The sequence below is a fragment of the Odocoileus virginianus genome, chromosome 23 (genome assembly GCF_023699985.2).
Source record: "Odocoileus virginianus isolate 20LAN1187 ecotype Illinois chromosome 23, Ovbor_1.2, whole genome shotgun sequence".
NCBI classification, from domain to species: domain Eukaryota; kingdom Metazoa; phylum Chordata; class Mammalia; order Artiodactyla; family Cervidae; genus Odocoileus; species Odocoileus virginianus.
This window is the reverse complement of record NC_069696.1, coordinates 9,901,656-9,928,130: the sequence shown is the minus strand read 5'-3', so window position 1 is coordinate 9,928,130 and position 26,475 is coordinate 9,901,656. Positions and strand designations below refer to the sequence as shown.

General features: G+C 44.9%; 1 protein-coding gene across 5 annotated transcripts in view; it reads left to right on the top strand.

Annotated features, from left to right (window-relative positions):
* Positions 1-26,475, top strand: part of TCF20 (transcription factor 20) — a 187,742-nt gene that overhangs the window by 152,051 nt on the left and 9,216 nt on the right. For all 5 annotated transcript variants that reach the window (XM_070453450.1, XM_070453451.1, XM_070453452.1 and 2 more), the window contains one exon: positions 20,872-20,965. In XM_070453450.1, the coding sequence (XP_070309551.1) occupies positions 20,872-20,965 (94 nt within the window). The remainder of the gene's footprint in view (positions 1-20,871; positions 20,966-26,475) is intronic.

Here is a 26,475-nt window from a genome sequence, read left to right as displayed (position 1 = left end):
AATTTATGGGCAGTGCTAAACCACTGACAGTTTCTAAGCGTGTATCATATGATCAGGTGTATGTTGTATGAAAGAGATTCAGGAAGGATGTGGGGAGAGATAAGCAAGCTGACCAGATGAGAGGCTGTGGCTTAAATTTATACAGGAGATGGTAAGGGCTGAAGAAAGGGTAGTGAAGGAATCAGAGGAGTGGGCATATGCTAACAACATTTTAGAATTTAAAGTTCATAGCATCTAGAAACTGACTAGACCTGGCAGGTAAAAGAAAGTGAAGTCAGTGGGCATGTGAGTGTGAGCAGGACAGCAACCGCAGAGAGAGATTGAGAGAGAGAAGGGCAACGTTTCGTTTTGTGGCTGATGCGTAGCAGACCGAAGATGCTGGTACGAAAGCAGTTCACGTGAGTCAGCACTCTCAGCCTCTTTAATAAAGATTTGCTGATTTGTATTTAGCTTTTTGAGTTAATATGAAAGCTAGAAAACTTTTAAATCTAAGTTGCAAGAAAGTGGAGGGGAAATAGGAAATCATGAGATCTGTGTCATTTTAAAAAAATCTTATGTAGCGAACCCTGAAAAGGTGTCAGAGAAAGAAATTAAGCTTATCATTGTAATCATTGCCTAAAATATGATTGTGGAGGGGTGGGGTGGGGCAGAAGGGGAAATTTGCTGGTTTTGGTTTTTGAATAATTTTTTCCAAGATGCTGACATTATGGACAACAGAGTGGAATACCAAATTACATATAATTACAGTGAGGAAGGGCTGGCTGCTAAGTGGGTCTGAAAAGTCTCTGTGGTGTACAGAGGCACCGATATTCTCAGAGTTCCAGAATGTAGCTAAAGCCTTCTGTGTGTTGAACTGAGACTAGACAGAGTGCATGCACTTGACCAGATGGTCCGCTGGGCTCCGAGGCTGTGTCCCTGGATGGACACTTGTCTTTTGAGGGCCCGAGGCAGCTGCGCTCATAGGGAACATGGAGGAGGGCAGCCGAAGAAAGAACTGGGCAGACTGGCCTCAGGGTCTGGAGGAGGCGACTGGCAGGGTCCTTGGGGTCGAAGTTCCCAGCCTTACTCCCAAGTTGTGCAAATATGAAATACCCTTTATAAAGGTGTTACTTATCTACATAAAGGTAAATAATAACAATGTTAATGTTTTTTGTTTTAATGTGCTGTAATTTCTACACGTGTTCTTAGACTGTTGGACATTGAGGTTTCCGGTTAGTTTACTATCTGTGTTGTTCAGTCGCTCAGTCGTGTCTGTCTCTTTGTGACCCCATGGGCTGCAGCATGCCAGGCTCCTCTGTTATGCAAACAGATGAGTATACATTTTTATTCATGGAGTTTTATTTAGGGGAAATTTTTAAGATGTCCACTACTGAATCAGAAAGTGACCATTTTATGGGTTTTGATAGGCATTATCTTGTGGTTTAACTGAAGAGGATTGTACCAAACTATGATCATCCATGTGAGTGTATGTTTTACTACAGTCTCGTGACAGTGGATATTTAAAAAAATTTTTATTCTTTTTAATTTTATTTCGTGTATGGGTGGAATGGCTGTTTCCTGCTTTAGAGCTTTATGCCTGATGATCATTAATTTAGAACTTTAAAGTCTCTCCTCGGGGTGTTGCCATTTTCCTGTGCATCTTTTTCCCAGTCTGAATAACTTCGGTTACCTGGAAATGTCAGATGTGTGAAAGCCCGTTCTCCAGGAGCGCCACCTGAGTGAGGCATCAGGAGGGCTCTTAGATGGTTTTCTCATCTATAAATAGGAAGATGACAGAGGACTGTTGGGGTGAAATTAACTTCACTGGAGATCAGGTAGCTTCCTTGGTGGGTTCCAGACTATTCCTAGAGGCTTTTGAGTTGTGGTTTTTAGACTAAACAAGTACTGTGGGCTGATGTCAGTCCTAGAAGGTGTCCTCCCACATCATTTTAGTAAAGATGTATTCCTGTCATTAAGCTTATTGTGTAGAAGTCAAACTGAAGAGAAAATTCAGCCCTTTGGGACCCTGTCCCAGGAAGCCAGGTATAGTCTGTGTATGCCTACAACAGACACTAGATTTGAACATATCTGCACTACGTTGCTGTCTAGTAATGTGCCTCGTGAGAACAGAACTAAAGAACTGCCACATAGGCAGATGCCTGAGCCAGGGCCAACGAAATAACAAACTTGGAGTCTGACGTGGTGCTGGTGCATTCTCATGGGAGTGACTGCAGTGATGTCAACCTTTCTTTTTTTCCTTTTGGAGTATAGTTGATTTACAACATTGTGTTAGTTTCAGGTGTACAGCCAAGTGAATCCGTTTTATATATATATGTAGCCACTCTTTTTTAAAGTCTTTTCCCATACAGTTCATCACAGAACACCGAACAGAATTTGCTCTGTACACAGTAGGTCCTCGTTAGTTATCTGTCTTATGTATAGCAGTGCGTCTGCGTCAGACCCAATCTCTGGTTTATCTCCCTGGCTTACCCCCAGGTAACCATGAGTTTGCTTTGCTACATATGTAGTTCTGTTTCTGTTTTGTAGAGAAGTTTACTTGTGCCCTTTTTTTAGATCCTACTTATAAGCGATACCATATGATACTTGTCTCTCTCTGACTGCAGTCAGTGTGACAGTCTCTGGGTCCATCTATGTTGCTGCGAGTGGCATTGTTTTGTTCTGTTTATGGCTGAGTAACATTCCTGTGTGTGTGTGTGTGTGTGTGTGTGTGTGTGTGTACCGCATCTTCTTTATCCATCCCTCTGTTGATAGACACGTTGTTTCCATGTCTTGGCTATTGTACACAGTGCTGCTGTAAACAATGGGCTATGTGTATCTTTTCAAGTTAAGGTTTTCTCTGAAAATATGCCCAGGAATGGGATCGCTAAGTCATATGGTCGCTCGGTTTTAGTCTTTTAAGGAACCCCCATACTGTTCTCCAAAGTGGCAGCACCAGTTTACATTCCCTCCAACAGTGTAGGAGGGTTACCTGTTCTCCTGTGACATCAACTTTGAAGGCATTTAATTTTTTATCTGTTTCACTAAGCAGCTAGTGGAAGAGTTTTAGAAAAATGTACGTTCATTTAACAACTGTCAGGCGTATTCACTGTGGATGGCTCCATGGAGATGCCAGGTGCTTCCAGACTTGGAAAATAGTCTAAAGTGTAAATCTTGGTTCAGATGGGTGTCAGATGTAGGTCCTTGGTTTACTTGAGAGTGGCTTCATTTTTTCATTCAAAAATTGCTTTACTGATTAAGGTAAGCAATAGGATAATTGCCAGATGGTTCTCTCTGCTTGTTGCTTGTTAGAGTTCTCTCTGGAAGGAATCAAAATATACTAATGCCTTGAAAAGGCAGCCCCTGAGGAACAATATGCAAAACCACCATGTGGTTGTAGGTGGCCTCCTTGTGAATTGCTGCTTCTGCCTCCTGGCAGGCAAGGCCCTGCAGGGCTGCAGACCTTTTCCTCATGAAAGCCCCTCCCTTCCAGGATGCTGCCTCTCCGGCAGGGGAATTCCACCTACCCCACCCCCACTTTGGAAAAAAGAGAGTTCCTTTTGAAGGTGAATATGCCAACAAGATCTCATTGCTCAGCTCTGGAAGACTCTCCATTCAAAACCTTCCCAATTAACTCTCAGAAGCCCAGCAAATGATCCAGACACTCACAGAGAGACACACATACACACAGGCAGTGAATACCAGTTACTGTCTTCAGCTCCTTACTTTGACTTGGGAATTGTGAAGCCCCGTTTTCTGTTGTCTCTGTAATCTCACTCATGGAAGAAAACCCGTATATATGGTGGAACCACGTTTCATCACATCCCTGCTCATCACATCACTTCACAGGCTGCCCCAAGAACAGGGACCAGCGGAGAATGGAAGAGGCTCTCAGATTTACCCCACTGATGCCTCTGAAAACATGGGAAGAGATTGTGTTGGGGAGCATTAATGGTTACAGAATTTTATAGATCTCATTTTTTCCTTCATCCAAATATTGATAAGGATTGGATTCTTGGAAAATTGTAACAGAACATAAGTCATTTTAGCCTATCCCAGCCTAATTTCTTTTTTTCTTCTTCTTCTTCTTTTTTTTTTTTTTTTGATATTCTATTTTTCTAGTCTTTTCCCCCATTTCATTTTTAAAAATTTATTTATTTTTTAATTGAAGGATAATTGCTTTACAGAATTTTGTTGTTTTCTGTCAAACCTCAACATGAATCAGACAGGCATACATACATCCCCTCCCTTCTGAACCTCCCTCCCATCCCACCCCTCTAGGTTGATACAGAGCCGCTGTTTGAGTTTCCTAAGCCATTGCCAGCCTCATTTCTTAACCTATTAAGTGGAGGTAGAAACTGGGCTACCTTGTCAGATTGTTGTAGGGATAAAATATGTCCAATAGTCACTTGACATTAAAAAAAATGGCAAAATGGATGGTGGCAAAGGTAGTTGTTGAATTTAACTAATTGTGATCTTGGTCATTTAATTTCCAAGTTCCCATTTCCTCCCTCTGCTGAAGTGAGCAGTGTCCTCTTGCTGAGATCTTCCTGCTCTTGAAGAAGAAAAGTGTCCACATCCATGAAGGTGGATTGAGCCAATAGCTAATGGACTTCCTTAGGTGGAAGAATCACACTGGGCTGCCGCACGTTCAGTCTTTCTGGGTGGTGGCGATGCCAGGGCAGGCGACAGACTGGAATCAACCCTGAAAACTCAGTGTTTAGGTAGTTGACTGAAGCTCAATTGTAAGCTAGTCGACCAACTCAGTCCCAAAGTTTCCATGCTAGGTTTGGACCAAGTTTTCCCTTCCAGTGCAAGGTTTCTGGGAAGAATAGGCCCTGTCTCATTAAGTGGCCCCGTGCAGCCCACTCAAGAGGGTTGGTGGGATCTGGCTCTTGGATGTGGGGACCAGTGACCCTGTGGATGGTTACACTGGCTTAATATGCTTAAATACACCAAGAGGTCCCCGTTTTTAAAAATTTCTTTCTGCTGGCACTGTGTCCCTGTGTACAAGTGCTTCTGCCCTCTGTGCCTGTTCAAGCTGCCCTCCGCTTGAAGAGCTTGCTGCTTCCAGGAACAGGGTGGCCTTGCCTGGCGAGATCTGGACTTGCAGAGAGAACTCTGTTGTTCCGTTGGGGAGTCGAGGATGGGTGAGGTAGAGGCAGATCTGGTCGAGAAGGGATAAAACAAATGCAGGTAGGGAGAAAGGCAGTGAAATAAGGGGAAGGCTCTCCGAGAGTTTGGAACATCTTCAGAGATAGAAGTTCCATGATAAGCTGGGCAGGTTTGAGATGTTGTTAAAGGAAGCCATCTTTCCTGCCGCTGACATGATCAAACCGGTAAACACGAGCACCTCTCTAGATGCATAGACCCAACTCCTGGGTTGGAGGAACCTTAGAAAGGAGCAGGAGGCACTTTCCTAACAGGTAATTTACAAGATACCTTTTTAGATTCAGAAAGCAGTCATTTCTCCTTGCGAGCCAATCCACTCTTTGAGCAAGGGGTAAAAAATAAGCTAGCATGTAGTCTTCTTTTAAACTGTGTATAAGCGTTTGTCTGTGCACTTGGAGGAAAGGCCCATCTATCTTCTCACTGGGGCTGCCAAGGGCTCCTCCTCCTGCTGGGCTGGCCTTTCTCAGGTTCTCAGCTGCTGTTCAAAGCAAACGTGCTAATTACTGCCTCAAACCTCCTTTCTAACTTCTTAAAGGGCACACATCCCTTTTTTTCCTACCATGTGGAGACTCCCCTTAGACAAACTATATAATGTTCTCAGCAGAGTTACAGCTTTCTTCTCCAGATATCAAAGAAAGCCTCTGATTAGAATTATTTTAATGGAGTATATGTACCTGTGGGTAGATAAAATGCAAACTATGTTTCAGGAAAAAACCAAAGTCTGGTTAAAGCACAGAAACTTCATTAGTGAGGCCAGTACTGACTTTCTCTTAAGTGGAGTTATGAAGAATACATGTTAATGTAACAATATACAGTTCAAGAGCAGGAGAAAAATGGTTGAACCCCGCCTTTTATATACTTTAATATTCTAGAAGGGGGGAGGTGATGAAGACTGGTTTTAACTTAAATCGTGGTGAGTGGATGTACTTTCTTGGGAAACCTGCTTTGTATTGCTTTGATTTTGCCTCTGTAAATGCGTTATTGCTGAACCTGGAGACTATAAACTGAAGAGAATTAGAGTTAGACAGGAAATTATAGAACATTTAAAACCCACAGTGAACGGCCAATATCTGTGCCCACCACAGCCACATTTGAAGTTCATACCACGTGTGGTAATTAAAACTTTCAACTTTGTGGGCGCCTTGGTAGAAATAATTACTAGGACCTGTACTAATACTAGTACATGTTTAGAGAACATTGTCGGTGAAAAAAAAAGTGGTTAAGAAAAAGAATGTGCCCGGCCAGTTTTTTAAAAATGCTATTGTAATAAAAAGATAAATGTTCAAAACCAGTGCGTGAAAATGGCAGCATTGCTGGGTGTAGGCATTAGTAGTGGGTTGTTTTACTGGCTTCCTCCTCCTGGATGTCTACACTGCTGCTGTGCCCAGCCTTCCAGGCCAGCCCACAGGGCTCTCCTGTTCGGGGGCTGTCCCGGAACGCTGCTGGGCCTTCTTTTTCCCTTCTGTTTTTATACAGTGTCTTAGGAATCCCCTCCACGTCATTTAAACAGATACTCTTTTTTTTTTCCCTTCATTGTCAGGCATGTTCTGGGTTGATTGGGGAGACTTTGGGTTTGTTTTTCTTGTTAATTTTCTTGAAAGATTCTCCATCCTCCTCTTTTTCCCATCTGGGTATTGTTCCCAGTTTACTGTTGAAGAAAAAAAACCTGAGGCTTAAACTAATTGACTGGCCCCAGGCTGGTCTTGCGGAGGAGGAGGGCAGCCGGCCCTGCCCTGGTCTCTCCTGCAGAGCCCTTTGCTGCCTGCCAGTCCACCCCCACACGGCTTCCCTGGGCAGCTCGTCCCAGGAAGGAGCTCGGAGCCTCCTCCCCTCGCCCGCTGTCTCTCCGTTTTTCTCTTTTTGTGTCTTGTCTCTCTAGGCTGCCTGTATTTGAGGCAGGGATGAAGAGAAAGAGCCCACTGAATGTGAGGCAGGCAAACCCAGGGGATGTCGGCAGCGAACCAGAGCATGTCTTTAACTGGGTTTTTATTCCCTTCCTTCCACTTTAGGATAAATAAGAAAATGATCAGGAAAAAAGCTTACTAGCAGGAATTTATTTTTAAAAGCAAGTTTTAAGTTATATCTGGGAGTCATTTTGATTAAAAAAAAAAAAAAAGCCTAGTCTCTACCTTGTACCTTACAAGACTATCCCTAATAATAGAATCATCACTGGGGCAATAGAGAATAATCACTTTAATTCAAAATAATGTAGACCCATGTGTTCCAGAAAGGTTTCTAGTTTTACCTTCAGTTACCCAGAAAATGTCATTTGGAATTAAACCCTTTCCTCATCGTTCCAAAGTCCAAAGCATTCTCTTCTTAAATGGACTTTTCCAAAGGCCGCTTGTGTCCTCCCCTCCTCAGAATCCAGCTGCACAGATGCTGGAGGGGCTCCCCTTCCACTGTGCCTATCCAGTGAGGGTCCCCCCACTTCACCACACACTCACACCTAGGACCTGCGAGACACATCTCAGACTCCTGTCTCAGACCTCCATGGCTGTTGCTTATCATCAAGTCCTGTTGGTTTTATCTCCAGATCTCTAAATGCAGCCTCTTGAGTGCATTTCCACCCCCACCCCGCATACTCAGACTCTGCCATGACACCCCTAACTCAACGATGGGCCATCTTTGATCCCACCTTCCTGCTCATCAGCTCTCCACCCCTTCAGAATCCTGCTCCACTGTGTCAGCCCTCCACATGCAAAAGTGCTTGTTCCTACAAGGCAGCTTGTTCCTGCTGCCCTGACATCTGACTGCTTTCCTGACCTGCCTCCCTAAGTCAGGGACCCCAATTCTAAGCTCTAAAGTAGTGTTTATATCTTGACACATTACAGTTTTGGAGTCTTACCTGCAAGCCCTTCTGTAAGTCCCCCCGAGGGCAGGCTTTTGATCTTCAGTTCAGCCCCTTTGCCTGGCACGTAGGCAGGTAAAATCTGTTGAATGAATAGAAAGGAAAAATTATTCTATTTCTGAAGTTCATACCATTTAAGAGGACTATCAAAGCAAAAGCCACTGATAATCAAAGGCACCTTGAGAGTCTCTTTCAACCTTTAGAGCAATTGAAATATTAGAGTGAAAGATAAGGAATAGAGAAAATTTGAGCCAATAAAGACCAAACTAATTGGGTTCTTTCTAATTTTCTTCTAACTCATGTTTCCAGTTTCTCAGCTTTGCAGTTTTATGCTGTAGACGCAGAATTGACATGTTAGTGAGGCAAATTAAAAGTCCCAAGAGCAGCTCATTAGGAAGTCAGAACCCTTTCTTCATTTTTAGTAGAGTAGCTTGTGTTTAGTAGAGTAACTTGTATTTCATGATTCTGTAAAGAAGTACCAGCCTGGGTTTTCACTGTCGGCCAGTGGTTACTAACCTTTGCATCTGATGGAGGTACAACAGATGTGCCTTACTTCTAACACACCTAACAGGTGAGAATCTGGAATTGTAAAACAGCAACCACAAGAAAAGATATGTATGTGATAGAATCTTCTAGAGAAAAGACATCCTTCCCCAGCTGTGTCCTAATGTTTTCATTATTTGCTTGCTGAATGATAAAATGAACAAATCCGTCATAGAAAAGCATGTGCACTGTAATATTTTTCATGTGCTCAAGGTTGAAGGTAAATTCTGGCCTCTTCTGTTTGGCAGACGAAGTGCAAAAAAATAAAAAAGGGCAGAAAAGCAGTCCTTTAATCTCACACCTTGTACCATGATCCAAAGCATCGTAACTTCAGTGTAAACCCATCTGCAAGTACAAAGACGGCAGGAAGGGAACTCAGGGACTAGGGGCCGGGCTGGGAGCTGGGAGACGCTGCCTCAACAGCAGCACTTCGATTTGGACTTTGGTCACACCGTCTGTGTTGTGCTCCACTTCTGAGGCCAGGCACCCCACCCCTAACCCCTACTCAGCCACATTTTTTATAGGTTTATAATGTGGTTTAAAAAGCTTTCTCAGAGAAACTAATATTTTTCAGAAACTATTATTTTCAGCAGCAGAACCATTCATTTTAACTTGGGTTTTTATGGGAGGGGAATGGGAATCTAAATGAAGTTTCAGTCCAGATTTTTCTCTCTGAAGGATCACAGTCGGATTGGAGTCTGTGCATGTGTGTTTTCTCTCCTGGTTTCCAGGGGAAGCAGAGGGCTCCGTCCTGGGGGCGGGGGGAGATGAGCCGCTGCTAGATCAGACGTGTCGTGAAGAGGAGCAGGACTGCCTGCTAGGCCTCAGCCCCTCATAGTGAGGGATCCAGAAGCAGTGGCGGAAATGAGATTATTCTAGTGTGAGTGAGGGAGTTGCATAACAGGGTGGGGACAGTCTGGGAGAACCATGCTAGGAGGATAGCAGGTGACACTGTTACAGGTGGCAGACCAGCCTGAGGGGCCCTTTTCCTCACTCTGGTTGTGCTCAGCTTACGACGCTTTTGGCCTCCTGCTAGTGTTTAATTTGTACTTGATTGCCTTATTCCTTGTTTATTTACACCGTCCCTCCCAATGCAGAAGTGCTTCACAAAACATTAAAATTCCCACGAATCTGTGTTGTTCAAGGATAGAAGTAGAAAGGGAAATGAAATGAAAATAATAACTAATAGTGAGAGTCCCTGGTGGTGGTAAAGAATCTGCCTGCCAATGCAGGAGACCTGGGTTCGATCCCTGGGTCGAGAAGATCCCCTAGAGCAGGGCATGGCGACCCACTCCAGCATTCTTGCCTAGAAAATCCCATGGACAGAGGAACCTGGTGGGTTACAGTCCATGGGGTCACACAGAGTCGGACACGACTTAGCAACTAACCCTCCACCAATAGCTAATAGTAGCTAAGAGATGCTGTGTTCGGAGATTTGGCCAACAGCCGTTGATACACACCCTCAGAGGTGAAACACTATTGAAACACATGCACAGCAAATCAAGTTACAGAAAGACTGACAGCAGACACTCGGGACCGCCTTGAGCCTGAGACAAGTCTGCTTGTTTCAGGCAGTATTCTAAAGGAAAAAATTAGTTCCAAAAAGCAGTTTTTAAACTTAATTTGTCTTCATTTAATAGTATCTACTTGGTAAATACATGACACATTATAGACAACATGTTTTTATAAGCCCTAACAATTATATCAACTCTCTATAGTTTCTAAAACACTCTCACAGTTACTTTGAACAACTTGATGAGAAAGGAAGACAAAGGAGACCCTTGAAAAGCATGGGGATAATCTGAGTATAGCTGATGGTCAGTTCTGCATGTCCTCGGTTTCTTCACTTCTGCAGATTCAGCCAGCCGTGGACTGTGTAGTTCCGTGGTGTTCACTGTTGAAACCATCCACATGTAGTCACCAGCAGTTCAAACCTGACTTGTTCACGGGGCAGCAGTATTGCTACCCCCATTTTGCAGATGATAAAACTGGGGTGGTGCCCTTGGCTTTTTACACCTCGGGTCCTCTTCTTCCCGTTGGCCCCCGCGCTGCTTCGCTTGTGCATGCTGTTTCCCTTAGGCCATCTGTGTTCATTCTAAAAGTCAGACGGACCTGAAGCTCTTGTCTTAAGGCACACAGTTAGCTGTTAGCCAGTACATGCTGCTGACATGAGTGATGGCATTTAAACTAGTATTGTCATAATTTTTTCAAGATGTAATGGTTTTGCTGGAACAGCTATGAGACATAGATGCTACTTTGTAATATATACCTCTTTATAGCATGGAGTAAGTGCACATGGAAAGACCCAGTGTCTCTCCCCTCGGAGGGGACTGAAGCTTTGATGGCACTCTGGGCCATGGAGTGAGCCTCCAGAAACTGGTGCCGGGCCATCCTTCCATGTCTGTGAGAATGGCGAGCAGCCGCAGAACTTTCCAGCTGGTCTCACAAGCTTTCAGGGAACATAAAGAGATTATCTAACTCTGAAGAAGCAAGAACCCAGAACACAGAGGGCAGCTCCTTGCAGGTGGACTGTGTCAACTGGCACGTGGCTGGAGTTGACCGCTCGGGGCAGAGGCTTCTGTCCTAGACACAGAAGGCGGAATTAAGAGGGAAGGAATCTCTCACTGGGGGCCAGAAATTAACATGTACCATGTTCCACATATTCCCAGCTCTACCAGCAGCAGCTTTTTAGTTCATGTTGAAGAATAGCCTCGTTAGTCTTTTCCACGCTCAGGTGTGTCAGGCATCGTGTTCATTCCGTCCGGCTGCATTCACAGTTCCTGCAGTGTGCCAGGCCCTGGGGATCCAAGAATGAGTCTCGCAATTTCTGGGAGGTAGGCAGATATGAAGAGGTTAATGCCAGGAGCATGAGCAGAAGTGTGTGTAGTGCTGGGTAAAAGCCATCTTGGGCACAGTAGTGGCAGCGTATGTGATCTTTGAAGCTCTAATAGAACCGATTGTCGTCAGCACTAATAATACCCTGACCCAAATGCTTCAGTGCACGGAGGCTGCTCAGAGATGCTCATTAAAACAAAGCAGTTATTCAGGTCACTGCTACATCTCACAGGAAAGACGTTTCTGTGAATGAAGAGGCATGTAAAATTCTCCCTCTGAGATTCTGCCCCTGCAGTTTGCCACCTCCAGTCAATGAGCCCTGCCTCTAGGCAGTGACAAGGGCTGGTAAAAGGGTTAGGGAGGGTGTTTGGCCACTTTCTCTGGTTTAAACATGTCCCAAAGCTAAGGATATATTTTATAGTTTATTTCCCAAGATTTATAGTATCACAAAATGCAGAGTTGCTTAAAAAATAACCTTTATTCCAGCCCCTAAATAAATGAAGGATTCACTGTTGAAATAATTGTACCATTGCTTGTTTGAAAAAGTACTTTATTAATAGCAGCGATGACTGAAAAGTCCCACTGTGTGTCTGCCCTGTGTGGGGAGCAGTACTGTGTGGACTTAACTCTCCTAGGAATGAATATTATTAAACTTGTAACAACAGTGGCATCAAAAACAAGGACATTTAGCTGTACACTGATGTTATTACATTATTTGCACTATGGGAGAATGGTATCCTAACTTCTTCAGGTAAAAAGTGAAGAATAAAAATCCAGTTGGAAGCAGTATTGGCTTGGATATTGATTTTAGGATAGAAAGGGTGATCAGACATAGAAGCTGTTAGAGAAATTTTTTATATTCTATCTTCAGCACCTGGCATGTAGGAAGTACTTTTCAAATGCTAGGTAGTTGAGTAAATGAAGGGGACTAGAAGGCAGCACCATGTGGTATAAAGAGTGGTTGAACTTGGAGTTCAGAAGAAGAGAATCTTTAGTTCTAAGTTCTGGTACTTCTAGTTATGTGATCCTCAGCAGGTCATCTTGCTTCTAGTCTGTTTCCTGAACCAGGAAAAAAAAAAGTCATTGAAGACAGACCCAGGGCCCCTTCTAGTTCCAGTGTCACTGATCTGTTGCCAGAATTTGCCTAAGAAAAAGTGAGTGAAATTTTGTTACATCGAGGAATGTAAGAGGAAAATAAACAGTCACTTCTCTTACCATGAGTTTCTCAGGAAATCCCCACTCACTGGTTTTCCGTCACTGCTGTAATGTATTACCACAACCTCAGTGGCTGAAAACACACTTGTTATCTTACAGCTCTGTAGGTGACAAGTCCCACACGGTCTCACTAGGTTCAAGTTAATGTGTTGGCAGAGCTGTGCTCCTTTCTGGAGGCTCCAGAGAAGAACTTTTCTCGTCTTTTCCAATTTCTGAAGGCCGCCCGCATCTTGGCTCATGGCCCCTTCCACCACCGTTAAAACCAGCAGCGCTACATCTCTCTGGTCCTGCTCTCATCATCACATCTCCCTGGTGCCTGCGATTCTGATTCTTCTGGGAGAGGTTCTTTCCTTATATGGACCCACGTGATTAGATTGGGGCCACCTGAATAATCCAGCAAACACTCCCCATCTGAGGTCCTTGACTGAACCACATCTGCAGGGTCCATGGCCATGAGGCAGAGCTTCTGAGGATGAGGTTGGACATCTGTGGGGGTCCGGTCTACCTCTTATGGTCCACTGTCTACATTAGTCTGCAAGGGGCAGAAAAAGCACTCAATGGTACCCAGGAAACCTGAATTTCTACCTCAGCCAGTCACAGCATCTTTGTTTTCCCTCATCTAAAAAGTTTGGGAGTTGAAACTGGACCAGTGATTCTCAAACTGTATTGGAGCATCAGAATTGCCTGGATACTTGATATGGGACTTGAAAATTTGGATTTTTGTTGTTTTGTGGTGAAATAGATAACATAAAATTTACCATCCTAATCATTTTTTTTATTTTTTATTAAAGTATAGTTGATTTACAATATCATTTTAGTTTCAGGTGTCCAGCACAATGATTCAATTATATATATTGTGTGTGTATATATACACTATATATATATATTCTTAAATTTTTTCCCCCTTACATATTGTTACAAAATATTAAGTATCGTTCCCTGTGCTATACATTTATATTCCCACCAGACGATTCCTTTTTCTCCGCATCCTCTCTAGCATTTATTATTTGCAGTTTTTGTTTTTTTTATGATGGCTATTCTGGCCAGTGTGAGTTAGTACCTCATTGCAGTTTTGATTTGCATTTCTCTAGTGATTAGTGATGTTGAGCATTTTTTCATGTGCCTATTGGCTGTCTGTATGTCTTCTTTAGAGAAATGTCTATTTAGATCTTCTTCCATTTTTTGATTGGGTGGTTTACTTTTTTAATATTGAACTGCATGAGCTGTTTGTATATTTTGGAAATTAACCCCTTGTCAGTTGCATTATTTTCAAATATTTTCTCCTATTCTGTAGGTTCTCTTCTCATTTTGTTTATGGTCTCCTTTGCTGTGCAAAAGCTTTTAAGTTTAATTTGATCCCATTTGTTTATTTCCGTTACTCTTGGAGGCGACTCCAGAAAGATATTGCTGCAATTTATGTCAAAGAGTGTTCTGCCTGTGTTTTCCTCTAGGAGTTATATTTATAGTATCCAGTATTAACGTTTAGGTCTTTAATCTTTTTCGAGTTTATTTTTGTATATAGTGTTAGATAATGTTCTAATTTCATTCTTTTTTTTTTTTATTTTTACTTTTTGGCTGTACCCCGCTGCAGGTGACGTCAGCAGTTGTGGCTTGCAGTCTGTACAGTGCAGGTTCAGTAGTTGTGATACACGGGCTTAGTTGCCTGGAGGCAGGTGGTATCTTCCCTGACCAGGGATCAAACTCATGCCCCCTGCATTGGAAGCATAGAGTCCTATCCCCTGTACCACCAGGGAATTCCTGATTTTATTCTTTTTGATGTGATGATAAGTGAGATTGTTTTCTTAATTTCTCTTTCTGATCTTTTGTTGTCAGTGTATATTTATAGCAATGCAACAAATTTCTGTGTATTAATTTTGTTTTTGTATCCTGAAACTTTACTGAATTCACTGCTGAGCTCTAGAAGTTTTCTGTTAGTAGCTTTAGAATTTTCTGTGTTTAGTATGTCATCTGCAGACAGTGACAGTTTTACTTCTTTTCCAACCTAAATTCCTGTTCTTTTTCTTCTCTGATTGCTGTGGCTAGGACTTCCAAAACTATGTTGAATAAAAGTGGAGAGAGTGGGGGTCCTTGTCTTGTTCCTGATCTTAGGGGAAATGTTTTCAGCTATTCACCGTTGAGTCTGATGTTAGCTGTAGGTTTAACCATTTTTTGTTGTTTTGGCTGTGCCACACATCGTGCAGGATCTCTTAGTTCCCCAACCAGGTATTGAACCCACACCCCTTGCATTGGGAGTACAGAGTCAATCACTGGATGGCCGAGGAAGTCCTGGTTTAACTGTTTTTAAGTACATAGTTCAGTGGTGGTAAATACCTTCATGCTCTTGTGTGGTCGTCACCACCATACATTCCCATAGCTCTTTCTCATCTTACAGAACTGAAACTCTGTATCCATTAGACAAGACTCCACAGTTTCTCCTCCCTCTAGACCATGGCAACCACCATTATACTATGATTATTCTAAATACCTCATATAAGTTGAGTCGTGTGTTATTTGCTTTCTGCTGACTAACTTACTTCACTTGGCACAATGTCCTCAAGGTGCAGCGTGTGTCAGAATTTCCTTCCTTTTTATGACCAAACAATATTCCATTGTATGTGTATACTGTACTTCACTATCCATTCATTCATCAATGGACACTTGAATTACTTCCATATTTTAGGTATTGTGAATAATGCTGCTACGAACAAGGGTGTACAGATGCTTTTCAGACTTTGCTTTCATTTGGGTGAGATATATACTCAAAAGTGGACTTGCTGGATTATATGGTAATTCTATTTTTAATTTTTTGAGGAACTACCGTATAGTTTTCCAGTGTCTGTATCATTTTACATTCCCACCAGTAGTGCTGAGTGTTCCAGTTTCACCACATCCTCGCCACACTGTTGTTTCCTGTTTGACAGTAGTTGAGTGTGGCGTGGTGTCTTGTTTTGGTTTTTGATTTGCACTTCGGTACTGATGAGTGATGTTGAGCATTTTTTCCTGTTTTTTGGCCATTTGTCTACCTCGTTTGGAGAAGTATCTGTTCAAGTCCTTGGCCCACTGTTGAAATGGGTTGGGGGTTTTGTTGTTATTACTTGGTGGAGTTTTAGGAGTTCTCTATAGATTCTAGATATTAATCCCTTATCAGATAGATGGTTTTTAAATATTTTCTCCCAACTTGTAGGTTGCCTTTTTACTCTGTTGACAGTTATTTTGATGTACAACATTTAAATTTTTTCATAAAGTTTAATTTGTCTTACTTTTTGTTATGTAGAACTTTAGGTTCATAACCCAAAGAAAAGATCATTGCCCATCCAGTGTCATGAAACTTTGGGGTCACGTTTTCGTCAAAGAGCTTTATTGTTTGAGGTCTCACATCTAGGTCCTTCATCCATTTTGAGTTGATTTTTGTGTATGCTGTTAGGTAATGGTCCAACTTCATTCTTTTGCATGTGGATATTCAGTTTTCCCTGCACAATTTGTTGCAAAGACTGTCCTTTCCTCATTGGATGATCTTGGCACCCTTGCCAAAAATTGTTTGGTCATATATGGAAGGGTTTATTTCTGGGCTCTCTATTCTGTTGGTCTATCTCTGTTTTTATGCCAGCGCCACGCTGTTGATTACGGTAGCTTTGAAGTTAGAAGCATGAGTCCTCCAGTTTTGTTCTTTTTCTTTCAAGACTGTCTTGACTATTCAGGTTTCCCTAAGATTCCCCGTGGGAATTCCCTGGCAGTCCAGTGGTTAGGGCTGCATGCCTTCAGTGCTGAGGGCCTAGGTTCCATCCCTAGTCAGAGAACTAAGATCCTGCAAGCTATGAGGCCCAGCAGCAACAACATATTTTAGGATAGCTTTTTTGACTTTTGAAAAAAACTTTGTTGGGATTTTGATTGTGTTGACTCTGTAGGTCACTCTATTTTAATAATACTAAATTTTCTAATCCATGAGCATAGGATGTGTTTCCATTTGTGTCTTCTTTAATTCCTTTTGGCAATGTTTTGTAGTTTTCATTGCCCAAGTCTTTCACTTCCGTAGTTAATACTTAAGTATTTTATTCTTTTTGATGCTATTGAGAATCAAATTGCTTTTGTAATTTCTTTTTCAGATTGTTCATGTATAGAAAGGCAACTGATTTTTCTGTGTTAAACTATCTACTTTGCTGAATTCATTTATTCATTTATTGAATTAATTCATTTATTCTAGGGGTATGTGTGTGTGTGTGTGAACTGTAGAGTTTTTATAAACATAAGATTCATATCTTCAAGCAGATAATTTTACCTTTTTCTTTCTAGTTTGAACCCCTTTTATTTCCTTCTCTTTCTTAATTGTTCTGGCTAGAAATTATTATGTTGATTAGAAGTGGTGAAAGCAAGTGTCCTTGTTTTGCTCCTCATCTTAGAAGAAACACTGCTGGCCATTCACCATTGAGTATGATATTCCTTGTAGGTTTTTCATATATTTCTTTTATTTCCTTTTATCCCTAGTTTGTTGAGTGTTTTTATCATAAAAGGGTGTTAAATTTTGTCAGATGCTGTTTCTGCATCTGAAGGTGTTCGTGCAGTTGTTTCCTGCATGCCATTGACACAGCGCGCTACACTGGCCCATTTCTGCATGGTGGGCCATCCTTGCAGCCCAGGAATGAGCCCCACCTGGTCAGGATGTATAATCAAGTGCTGCTGTTGAATTCTGTTTGCTAGTGTTTTGTTGAGGATTTTTGCATCAATGTTCATAAAGGTTATTCATCTGTAGGGTTTCTGTGTCTGTGTGTGTGTGTGATTTTCTTTTTCTAGCTTTGGTATCTGCTAGTGCTGGCCTCATTAGAATGATTTTGAAAATATCCCCTTCTCTTCAGTTTTTGGGAGAAGTTTCACAAGGACAGGTGTTAGTTCTTTCTTAAACACTGGGTGAAATTTACCAATGAAGCCATCATCAGTTCAGGGCATTTCTTTTTCGGGAGTTTTGTGATTTAACCTTGGTAGATTTTGTGTTTCTGGAAATTTGTCCATTTCATGTAGATTATCCAGTTTACCGGTGTACAGTTGCTCATATGATATGATATGAAGTCACTCAGTCGTGTCCGACTCTTTGCAACCCCACAGACTGTAGCCTACCACGTTCCTCCATCCATGGGATTTTCCAGGCAAGAATACTGGAGTGGGTTGCCATTTCCTTCTCCAACAGTTGCTCATAGTACTCTCTCTAATCCTTTTTCTTCTGTAGAATCAATAGTGACATCCTCAGTTTGGTTTTTCTCTGTTTATAGTCTGTTCTCTGTTTCATTTATCTTTGTTTCAGTCCTTATTATCTCCTTCCTTCAGCTCACTTTGGGTTTAGTTTGTTCTTTTTATAGTTCCTTAACTTTCAAAGTTATAAAGTTAGGTTGCCTGCACTTGGCTGGAAGTGGGGGAGATGGGCAGAATCAACTGCCATTTTCCATCCACGTCTCCCTGGGAAGTTGCAGGCCTTCAACAGACTCCAGGGCTCTGGAGCAGTTACATCAGATAGATTCTACCAGTGCAGTTATTGTCTGGGCGTGGAGACAGGTTCCTGGTGCTACCTACTCTACAATCTGCCCAGAATTCCAAAATTTGCATTTTTAACAAGTTTCCAGGTGATGACAATGCTGCTGGTTCAAGCACAACACTTTAAGAAGCACTGAACTAAATGCTATAAGGTTCTTTCTCTAAGGCCCGAATAGGCCCTGCAGGGTCTTTCTCCTCTGGAAGTAATAACAATAAATTAATTGCATGGTTTTGTTTTGTTTTGTTTTTTAATTAGAAGAAGCAAGCATCATTTTACTTACGTCACTTCCTGGTGAGGGAGTTTGCTTTTTTTTTCCTTCGAGAAAAATGGGGCCTGTGGGCTGGTTCTGGGCAAGAAGTTTTGTGAAGCCCTGCCAGGGGCACAGGGGCATGTATGTGCTGAGGTGGGAAGGAAATGGACAGTGTTCAGACCCAAGGGAATGACAGGGCTGCTCCACTGTTGGCTCTTTGTCGGCATGTGTCTGGCACATGGGTGTCTTGGGTCAGGTTTGCTGAGCACTTTTGATCCAGCCACTGTTAAAAGCCTGGATTAACACATTCAACCCTCCCAACATCTCTCTGAGGTAGATCATACTATCAGGTCCACATCTGCAGATTGAAGAGGCGAAGGTTAGGACTCTGACCAAGAGCAGCACAAAGATGGGCAGCAGTGGAGTCACTTCACCAAAGAGTGCCTTGGATTCCAGAGTCCACACCTGTAACCAAATACAGCAGGGCCTCAAGTACTGGGTCCCTTCCTGCTTGTCAGGATATTTGGACTGCAAGTTACAGAGTTAAACAAAAAAGTGTGTGTGTGTGTGTGTGTGTTTTAAGAAAAGTGTCCTTCTCCTCAACAGGTCTGGACATAGGTGGTCCTGGTGCTCAGTTATGTCCCAGAAATCCAAACTCTGTCCGCCCTGTCACGCTGCAGTTCTCAGCAGGTTGGGCTCTGTCTCCTGGGCTGTCCCCTGTGGTGATGAGATGGTTGCGACAGATCTCACCGTCCCCTCCTCACACAGGCCGAGTGAGAAGGCTTCCTGTCCCTTGGTAGAGGCCTAAACTTTCTCAGAAGTTCTGTTCTCTTCAGACTCTACTACCAGAAATGCCCGACACGCCCGCTCCTCCGTGGCCACCAGAGCAGGGAGGGCGCGGCGCATGAGCCCCCTGTGGCTGGCCGTCGGGGCCCCTTTAGGAGAAGGGGCCTAGCAGAAAGGGCTGTGGGTGGCCATGGGGGTTAGCCCTGTTCCTGCTCTCTGGCTGATGACGAGACCTTTGCTCTGAAGGCACCCTGTGGCACCGGCAAGGGCTGCCTGAGGCGCTGCCAGCCGCCCTGGGCCGGAAGTCTTCCATTTCTTGGCAGGGGTGTGAGGGCGCGTGGTTGTCGGCACCCGGAAGGATGCCGCTCTCCAGGGCTCTCGCAGCGCCCTGTTCCTACCCCGGTTGCCTCTGGAGGCGGCCAGGTGTGGTCAGCCAGGACTGGCTCTGACCGGGCTCGGGTTTCTCCCCTTCTGAGGCTCCAGGTACCTCGTCTGAGAGCGGGGCTGTCACAGACTGGTTATGACCAGAAGGGGCACATGCAGCCATGCCCGCCGCGCGGTGCAGGGTGTGCTCGGGGCCGCGCTGTGGCTGGCGTCCGTGTAGTTCTCCATCGGCGTCAGCGTCAGGGTGCTTGATCCAGCTCACTGTCGCCCTGCTGCTGCCACTGTGGCTTAGGGGTGTCCACTCCATGGCTCCGTCCAGGCAGGCTTCACGAACCCCCCTCGGTGAGGCGTTCCTGGCTGCTGCCGGCCTGTGTGCCACATGGACCTGGAAGGGCGCCCTCTGGTCCCCTTGTCCCAGGAGGGTCGCGGTGTGTGTTGGGGGAGAAGCCATTTTCCCCGAGTGTAACTGTTTATGGAGCACTTTTATTTTCCCTAGAATCAAGAACAAGCATCCACATCGTTCAGGTAGCCTCATCTATGTGGCCTCGGCCCCCAGAAGAGTCTGCACCTTTCCTCGGTGGGGCCGGTGGGGCTCATTTCACAAATGCGATTCTTGTTGACAGGACACAGAGCGAGCACGCATGGGCAGCCGCATCACACGCTAGAGGTGTGCCCTGCTGCGTGAAAACCTGAACATAGGAGGAGGAGTCTCAATTACAGGATCAGGTCTCAGCCAGAAATTCATGGCAGGTCTCCTAGTGCCTTTAAAATAGGATTTGGGTGTAAAAATACCATGTGCACACAGGAGCCTGTATTTTCTGAAAAGAGAAATATACTTGTATTGGGCATTTGGGATAAGCAGAATAAAAATAAATTCTTCTTACAAAAATAGGAACTAGAAACTAAATTCCACTTTTAATTCTAAAAGACTTATATATAACTCTACTATCTCACCCTCTCCTCCTACCCCAGACTTCCACAGCAGAAATAGACGGGCAGGGTCTGTAAGCAGTTCACCAAAGTGGTGAGGATGGAGGGAAGGACAGGCAGACAGCGGGCGGGCAGGCAGCAGGAACACCAGAGGCAGGGCTGGGGGCCTGTGTGTTGTTCTGTTTGATTTATTTGTGAACATTCGGGAGGCCTGGCCTGAAACGCTGCTGCTGGATGGCTTCCATGATGTGGTCAGTGAGTGGCGGTTGGAAATTGACAGCCCGCCCTGCCGCCAGACTCCGGTAACCGCAGAGACACGCGCTGAGGTCTGACCGACGGGGTCTGGGGCAGGCCTGGAGGAGAGGGTGTCTGGGATGCTGACACGCCTGACTTCTTCCTCCCTTGCAGAAATGTTCCCACTGCCAGGAGGCGGGCGCCACCTTGGGCTGCTACAACAAAGGCTGCTCCTTCCGATACCATTACCCATGTGCCATTGACGCAGGTAAGAGGGGACCATGGACCCTTGTTCAGAATGTCTGAAGGGTAGGACATCCACTTTGATTCTCTGTCTTCTTTATTGTTTGTTTTGTCTCATCTAACCCTGTTCTATTTGTAAATTCTGAAGGAATGCAGAGAAGGTACCAAAGATGAATTAAGTGGGATGATTTTTTTTTTTATAAGTTTTGTAATTCATAGAAGATTCAACTACTTAAGTGTACAATTCAGTGATTTTTACCATCATATTCACAGTGGTGCAGGCACAAATCACAGTTAATTTTAGAACATTTTCATCACCTCTTACACTCCTACCCATTGGTGGTCTCTCTTATCCTCTGCCCCCTGGCAACCACGAGTCTGCTCTATCCCCATGGATTTGTCCATTCTGGACATTTCATGTATGTGGAATCACACAATATGTGGTCTTCATGACGGGCTTCTGTAGCACTTCGCTTCCAGACTCGCAGATTTATCCACATCACAGCATGTGTCAGTACTTCATTTTATTTTTGAACAGTATTTTATTGTAAGGAAACACCATATTTTATTTATCATTCTGTTGATGCACATTTAGGTTTTCCACTTTTTTATCATTATGAATAGTAGTGCTGTGAATGTTCATAGGCAAGTCTCTGTGTGTACTTACTGTTTTCATTTCTCTTGGGCATAAACCTAGGGGTGGAGTTCTTGGGTCACATGGTAACCCTGTCTAACCATTTGAGGAATGATCAGACCATTCTTTAAAGTGGCTGAGTCATGTTACATCCCTCCAGCAGTGTGTGAGGGTTCCAGTTTCTCCATCATCACCAGCACCTGTTTTTAATCTGTCTTTTTCACCGTGGCCATCCTCATGGGCATGAAGCAGTGTCTCGTTTTGTGGTTTGGGTTTGCACATCCCTGGTGGCTAATGACATTAAGCAAATCCAGTTTATTTTTATTTTTCTGCTTATGCTGTTTGTTGCTTTTCTTACATTTAAGAACCATTGTATAATCCAAAATCATAAAGATTATATATCTGTGTTTTAGCCCTTACTTGAGTCTTTGGTCTGTTCTGCACTATTTTTTGTATGTGATGTCCAGTTCATTGCTTTCCACATGGATCCCAGTTGTCCCAGCACCATTTGTGGGAAAGGCTACTCTGCTCATTCACTCACCTTGTCACCTTTGTCAAAAACCAGTTGACTGTAGATGTGTAGGCTTATCTCTGGACTCTCCAGTACCACACTGTTTCGATCATGGTAGCTTTGTAGTAGACTTTGAAAGTGGAAAGTGTGAGTCCTCCAACTTTGTTCCTTTTTTCCAAGATTGTTTTGGCTCTTCTGGATCTTTTGCTGTTCTATGATGAATTTTAGGATCAGCTTGTCCATTTCTGTGGGTGAGAGGGGAAACAGCCATTGAAATTTGGATAGTGATTACACTGATTCTGAAAATCATAGGGAGTGCTGCCATCTTGGTAATAATGTATCCTCCAATCCATGATCATGAGGTATCTGTCTTTCCATTTATTTCAGTCTTTAATTTCTTTCAATACTGTTTTGTAATTTTCAGGGTAGACGTTTTGCACTTTCTTTGTTAAATTTATTCCTAAGTATTTCTATTATTTTTAGTACAATTATAAATAGAATTGTTTTTTAAGTCCGTTTTCAGGTTGTTCACTGTGAGTGTATAGAAGTATAATTGATTGAGGTATATGTATTGATCATGAATCTTGGAACTCTGCTCAACTCACGGATTAGTTCTAACAGTGGTTTAGTGGATTTCTATAGATATGATACGTCACCTGCAAATAGGTCGTTGTACTTCTTTTCCAGTCAGATAGATGCCTTAGTTCTCTGGCTGAGTCTTCCACATAATGTTGGACAGAAGTGACACGAGCTGGTACACTTGCCTTGTTTCTGACCCCTTATGATGATAGCTGTGGGATTTTCACAGATGTTCTTGATGTAGCTGAGGAGGTTCCCTTCTGCTCCTAGTTTGATGTGTGTTTTTATCATGAACTGGTGTTGGATTTTGTCAGACATTTTTTCAGGTCTCTGGAGGTAATCAGAGTGGTGTTTTGCAGTGTGACAACTGTTGAAAGAAGGATCCCTTCTGTCTGAGAAGTGCCATCCAGTGAGCAGTGCAGGAGACTTGAGTCTGACTCAGCGCTTCAGTGCCTGGGAGAATCCTCTTTCTTTCTCCTGACTCATAGCTCTTTGTTGATTGTCTTCACCAGTTACTTTTTGAGTGTTAGATGGGTCTGACACCTTCACCTAGCAGGTTGCTCATAATGCTGGCAGTCAGGATGCAGGGAGAGAAAAGGGGAAGACCGATGAGAGTGCTGATGAGCCTGGGGGCTGAGCAGGTGACAGCCATGCAGAGCACAGAGCACTTGGAGTCGGATCTGGCAGACAAGGAGGAATCCAAGTTCCCCTCGACTACCCTTCACCCCGCTCACCTACATTTGCTCCTTGCCCCTCACATCCTTCTCATTGTCCCTCCTTTCCCCTTCCCTGTTTTCTTCTTTCCAGGTTTCTGTAGGGATTGCAGCTGAAAAGAATAAGAAAGGGAATTCCCTGGTGATCCAGGGGTTAGGATTCTGGGTTTTCACTGCCAGGCACCCAGGTTCCGTCCCTGGTTGGGAGCTAAGACCCCACGAGCCACACGGCACAGCCAAAAAACAAGAAAGATAGAGAAAGATAATGCTCTAACTTTATGCTGAAGTTAGATTCTGGTGAAAGTATGTTTGCACACGCTGAAGGGCAGCTGGTGGCCAGGACCCCATGTGACCAGAGGGGAAAGTGGGCATGAGAAGAGAGCCTTGAAATGTCAGCTCAGGGAGTTTGGGTTCCGGTCTGTCCCTTCTGTCCTCTGTCCTCCTCTGCGTGTTTCCAGGTTGAATCTGAGCTGTAATTCACCTGGACCATGGTCTGGGGTGTTCTATAGAACAGCCGCTAAATCCTTCTCCCTCAGAGCCAACCACTGCCTTTTCTCATTTTCATGATACAGTCAGGGTTCTGTCAGAATGTTTTGTTTCTTTTTCTAGTTTAAGCTTCATGGTCTTTAAATGAAGATTTTTAAGTCTTGGGTTTTTGGCGGTGGTTTGTAAGTTTTATGAGGGAAATGCAGCAAGAATTCCTTCCCCCGTTAAGTGGCCAGTGAGCGGAGGTCTCCTGCACAGGGGCTCTGCCCAGAAGCGCCAGGTGGGCAGCAGGCAGGCCGCCTCGCCCCACAGGTGTGCTCCCAGTGCGCACTCGGGGCGCCTGCCTCCAGGGGTTGAGCAGTGCTGCTCGGTGAACTTGCTGCCTTGGGGGAATGTTCTAGACCTGTACTGTCCATTAGAGCAGCCATAAGCAACGTGTCACCACTGAGTGCTCGGAAGGTAGCTGGTGGAAGGGAGAGAGTTTTTATTTTATCTTACTTCCCTTGGTGGCTGGCAGCACAGGCCTGGCGCTACCTTGGCCAGGCGGGGCGGTGGAGGTCCTTTGGGAAAGGCCCTGGGCTCTCCTCCCTCTGTTGGAGGAGGCAGGGCTGACTTCACCAGCTGAGGGTTAGGAAGTCAATGACTTCCTCGTCGCTCTCTTTGAGCCTGTCTGGCGTGGCCTGCCAGGTAAGCTGGTAACATCTCTGTTTGGCAGAAGTTGGTGGCCGAGTGTCCAGGTAGAGGGGGCTGTCCGGGTCGGGGCCCTGGCCCTCTGGCTTTGCTGCCCCAACCGCTGCACACTCTGCTCCTCCACACGGGGCTGGCCCCAGAGCAGCAGCTTCGCAGGGTGACCACGTCTGGGGCGTTTGTTGGTCTCTCTGATGATCTGAGTCACAGTGACCCAGAGCCCGCGTCACTCTGTGGACTGATGTCTGGATTTATCCACAGTCTTCCCAGGAATTCTGTAAGTGGTGAGTCTTTGTGTCTGGAAAAGCCTTCACTGATTTCTTTTCTTTCTAATAAAAATAAGTCCTCTAGTCAAGTCCCCCGTCTCTGTGCAAACTAAGGAACAGTTTAGCATTTTCATCTTTGCCTTCTTGCCAGTTGCCCAAACCTTAGAAAGCCGTTGGTATTGAAGGGAAAACTTTTACCTCTGGGCGCATCTCCATGGAAACCTAAGGATCTGTGCCTCCTGCTAACCGAAGTCACACACTCGTGACATCATGGTTTGCTCTCTTGTGCTGCTCATTACGCCACAGACACGGGATTTGTCTCCCAGAGGAAGAGGAAGTAATAAGAGCAGGAGCACCAGTTTAAAAAGAAAAGGCTGGAATGTGTTTAATGCAACGAGCCACAACACAGAGAGACCAGAGATGGAAGACTGGCGGCTCGGCAGTAATCCCACCGTGCGTCAAGGATCTTGGCCAGAGGGGCTTCAAGAGGAAACACAGCTGGGAATTTCACCTGCGGCCTCCCTTCCTGCAGCATTTTAAAGCTGCTCCTCTCTGCCGACTTTGATCTTGGCAGCGGGTTTAGGGCCCCTGATGCTCTGTGAAACGACCGGTGGTCTTGCCACTCCCTGGAGAGGAGCTGTCTGCGTCACAGAAGCCAGTTCAAGGCTTTGCTTCTGCCCTCTTCCCCCTTCCTCTGGCCCCAGGAGACTGCTGCTCGGTGAGGCTGGCGGATCCCCCAGTCCCAGCCTGGTTTTGCCAATGTGAGCAATCAGTGTCACCCTGAGAGACTGTAGCTGAGCTGGAGACTGCCGGGGCTCGGCAGATCCCAAGGATACTAGACGCCCTTCCGTTTTCTCCCTTCTTGGGCTCACCACCCTGGCTGGAGCATCTGTGGGTGCACGTGGGTATCTGAGGCTCCACATAGCTCGTTGCCAAGAGCTCAGCAGAGTCCTCTGCCCCTATGCCTAGAGAGGACTCTCAAAGTGGAGCTCCAGCCTGGGGTGTTGGTGTCTGTGTCTGGAAGCCACCCTGCCAACTCAACAACCTGGTGAGTCTCTGCCGGCCTGTGGTGATCTGACTTCACCGTGGGAAAGTGCTGACCAGGCCCTCTGCACTGGGTAGGCCAGGGGCTCATGGAAGCCAGTGAGCGGCCGGCGGCTGCTGCGAGCCTCCCGCCCCTCTTCCCTCTCTCCTGGAGGAGGCTGGCGGGAGGCAGTCAAGAAGAGGCTCCCCGGCCCCTGGCGGAGGCTGCATTCTTCAGCTGTGCTTCTCGTCCTGCCAGGAAGGGGAAGTGCATGTCCTGCGGGCCTGTGACCTCACCAGAGTGAGGAGCGCCTTTGCCTGCGTGGGAGGCCTTGCCAGAGGTCTCATAGATTGGTTCAGGACACTCCGTTTCCAGGAGTACCGGGCACTAGTTCCAAGTTGCCTTTAGCGTGCACTTCTAGTGTTTGATTTCTTTCCTGCTTTTGACTTTGCGGGGACATGTTTCCCAACTAGAAGCACATTTTACTAATGGTTCATCGCTGCTGGTCACCGTTCCATGGCTGTGAGAGGACCCTCTCAGACCTCTGCCTTCCTGATGGTATCTTTTCCAACTCAGCGCCCCCTCCTCAATTCTGTAAACCGCTGGGGTGGGAGGGTGGCCTCACCGCGCGTGGT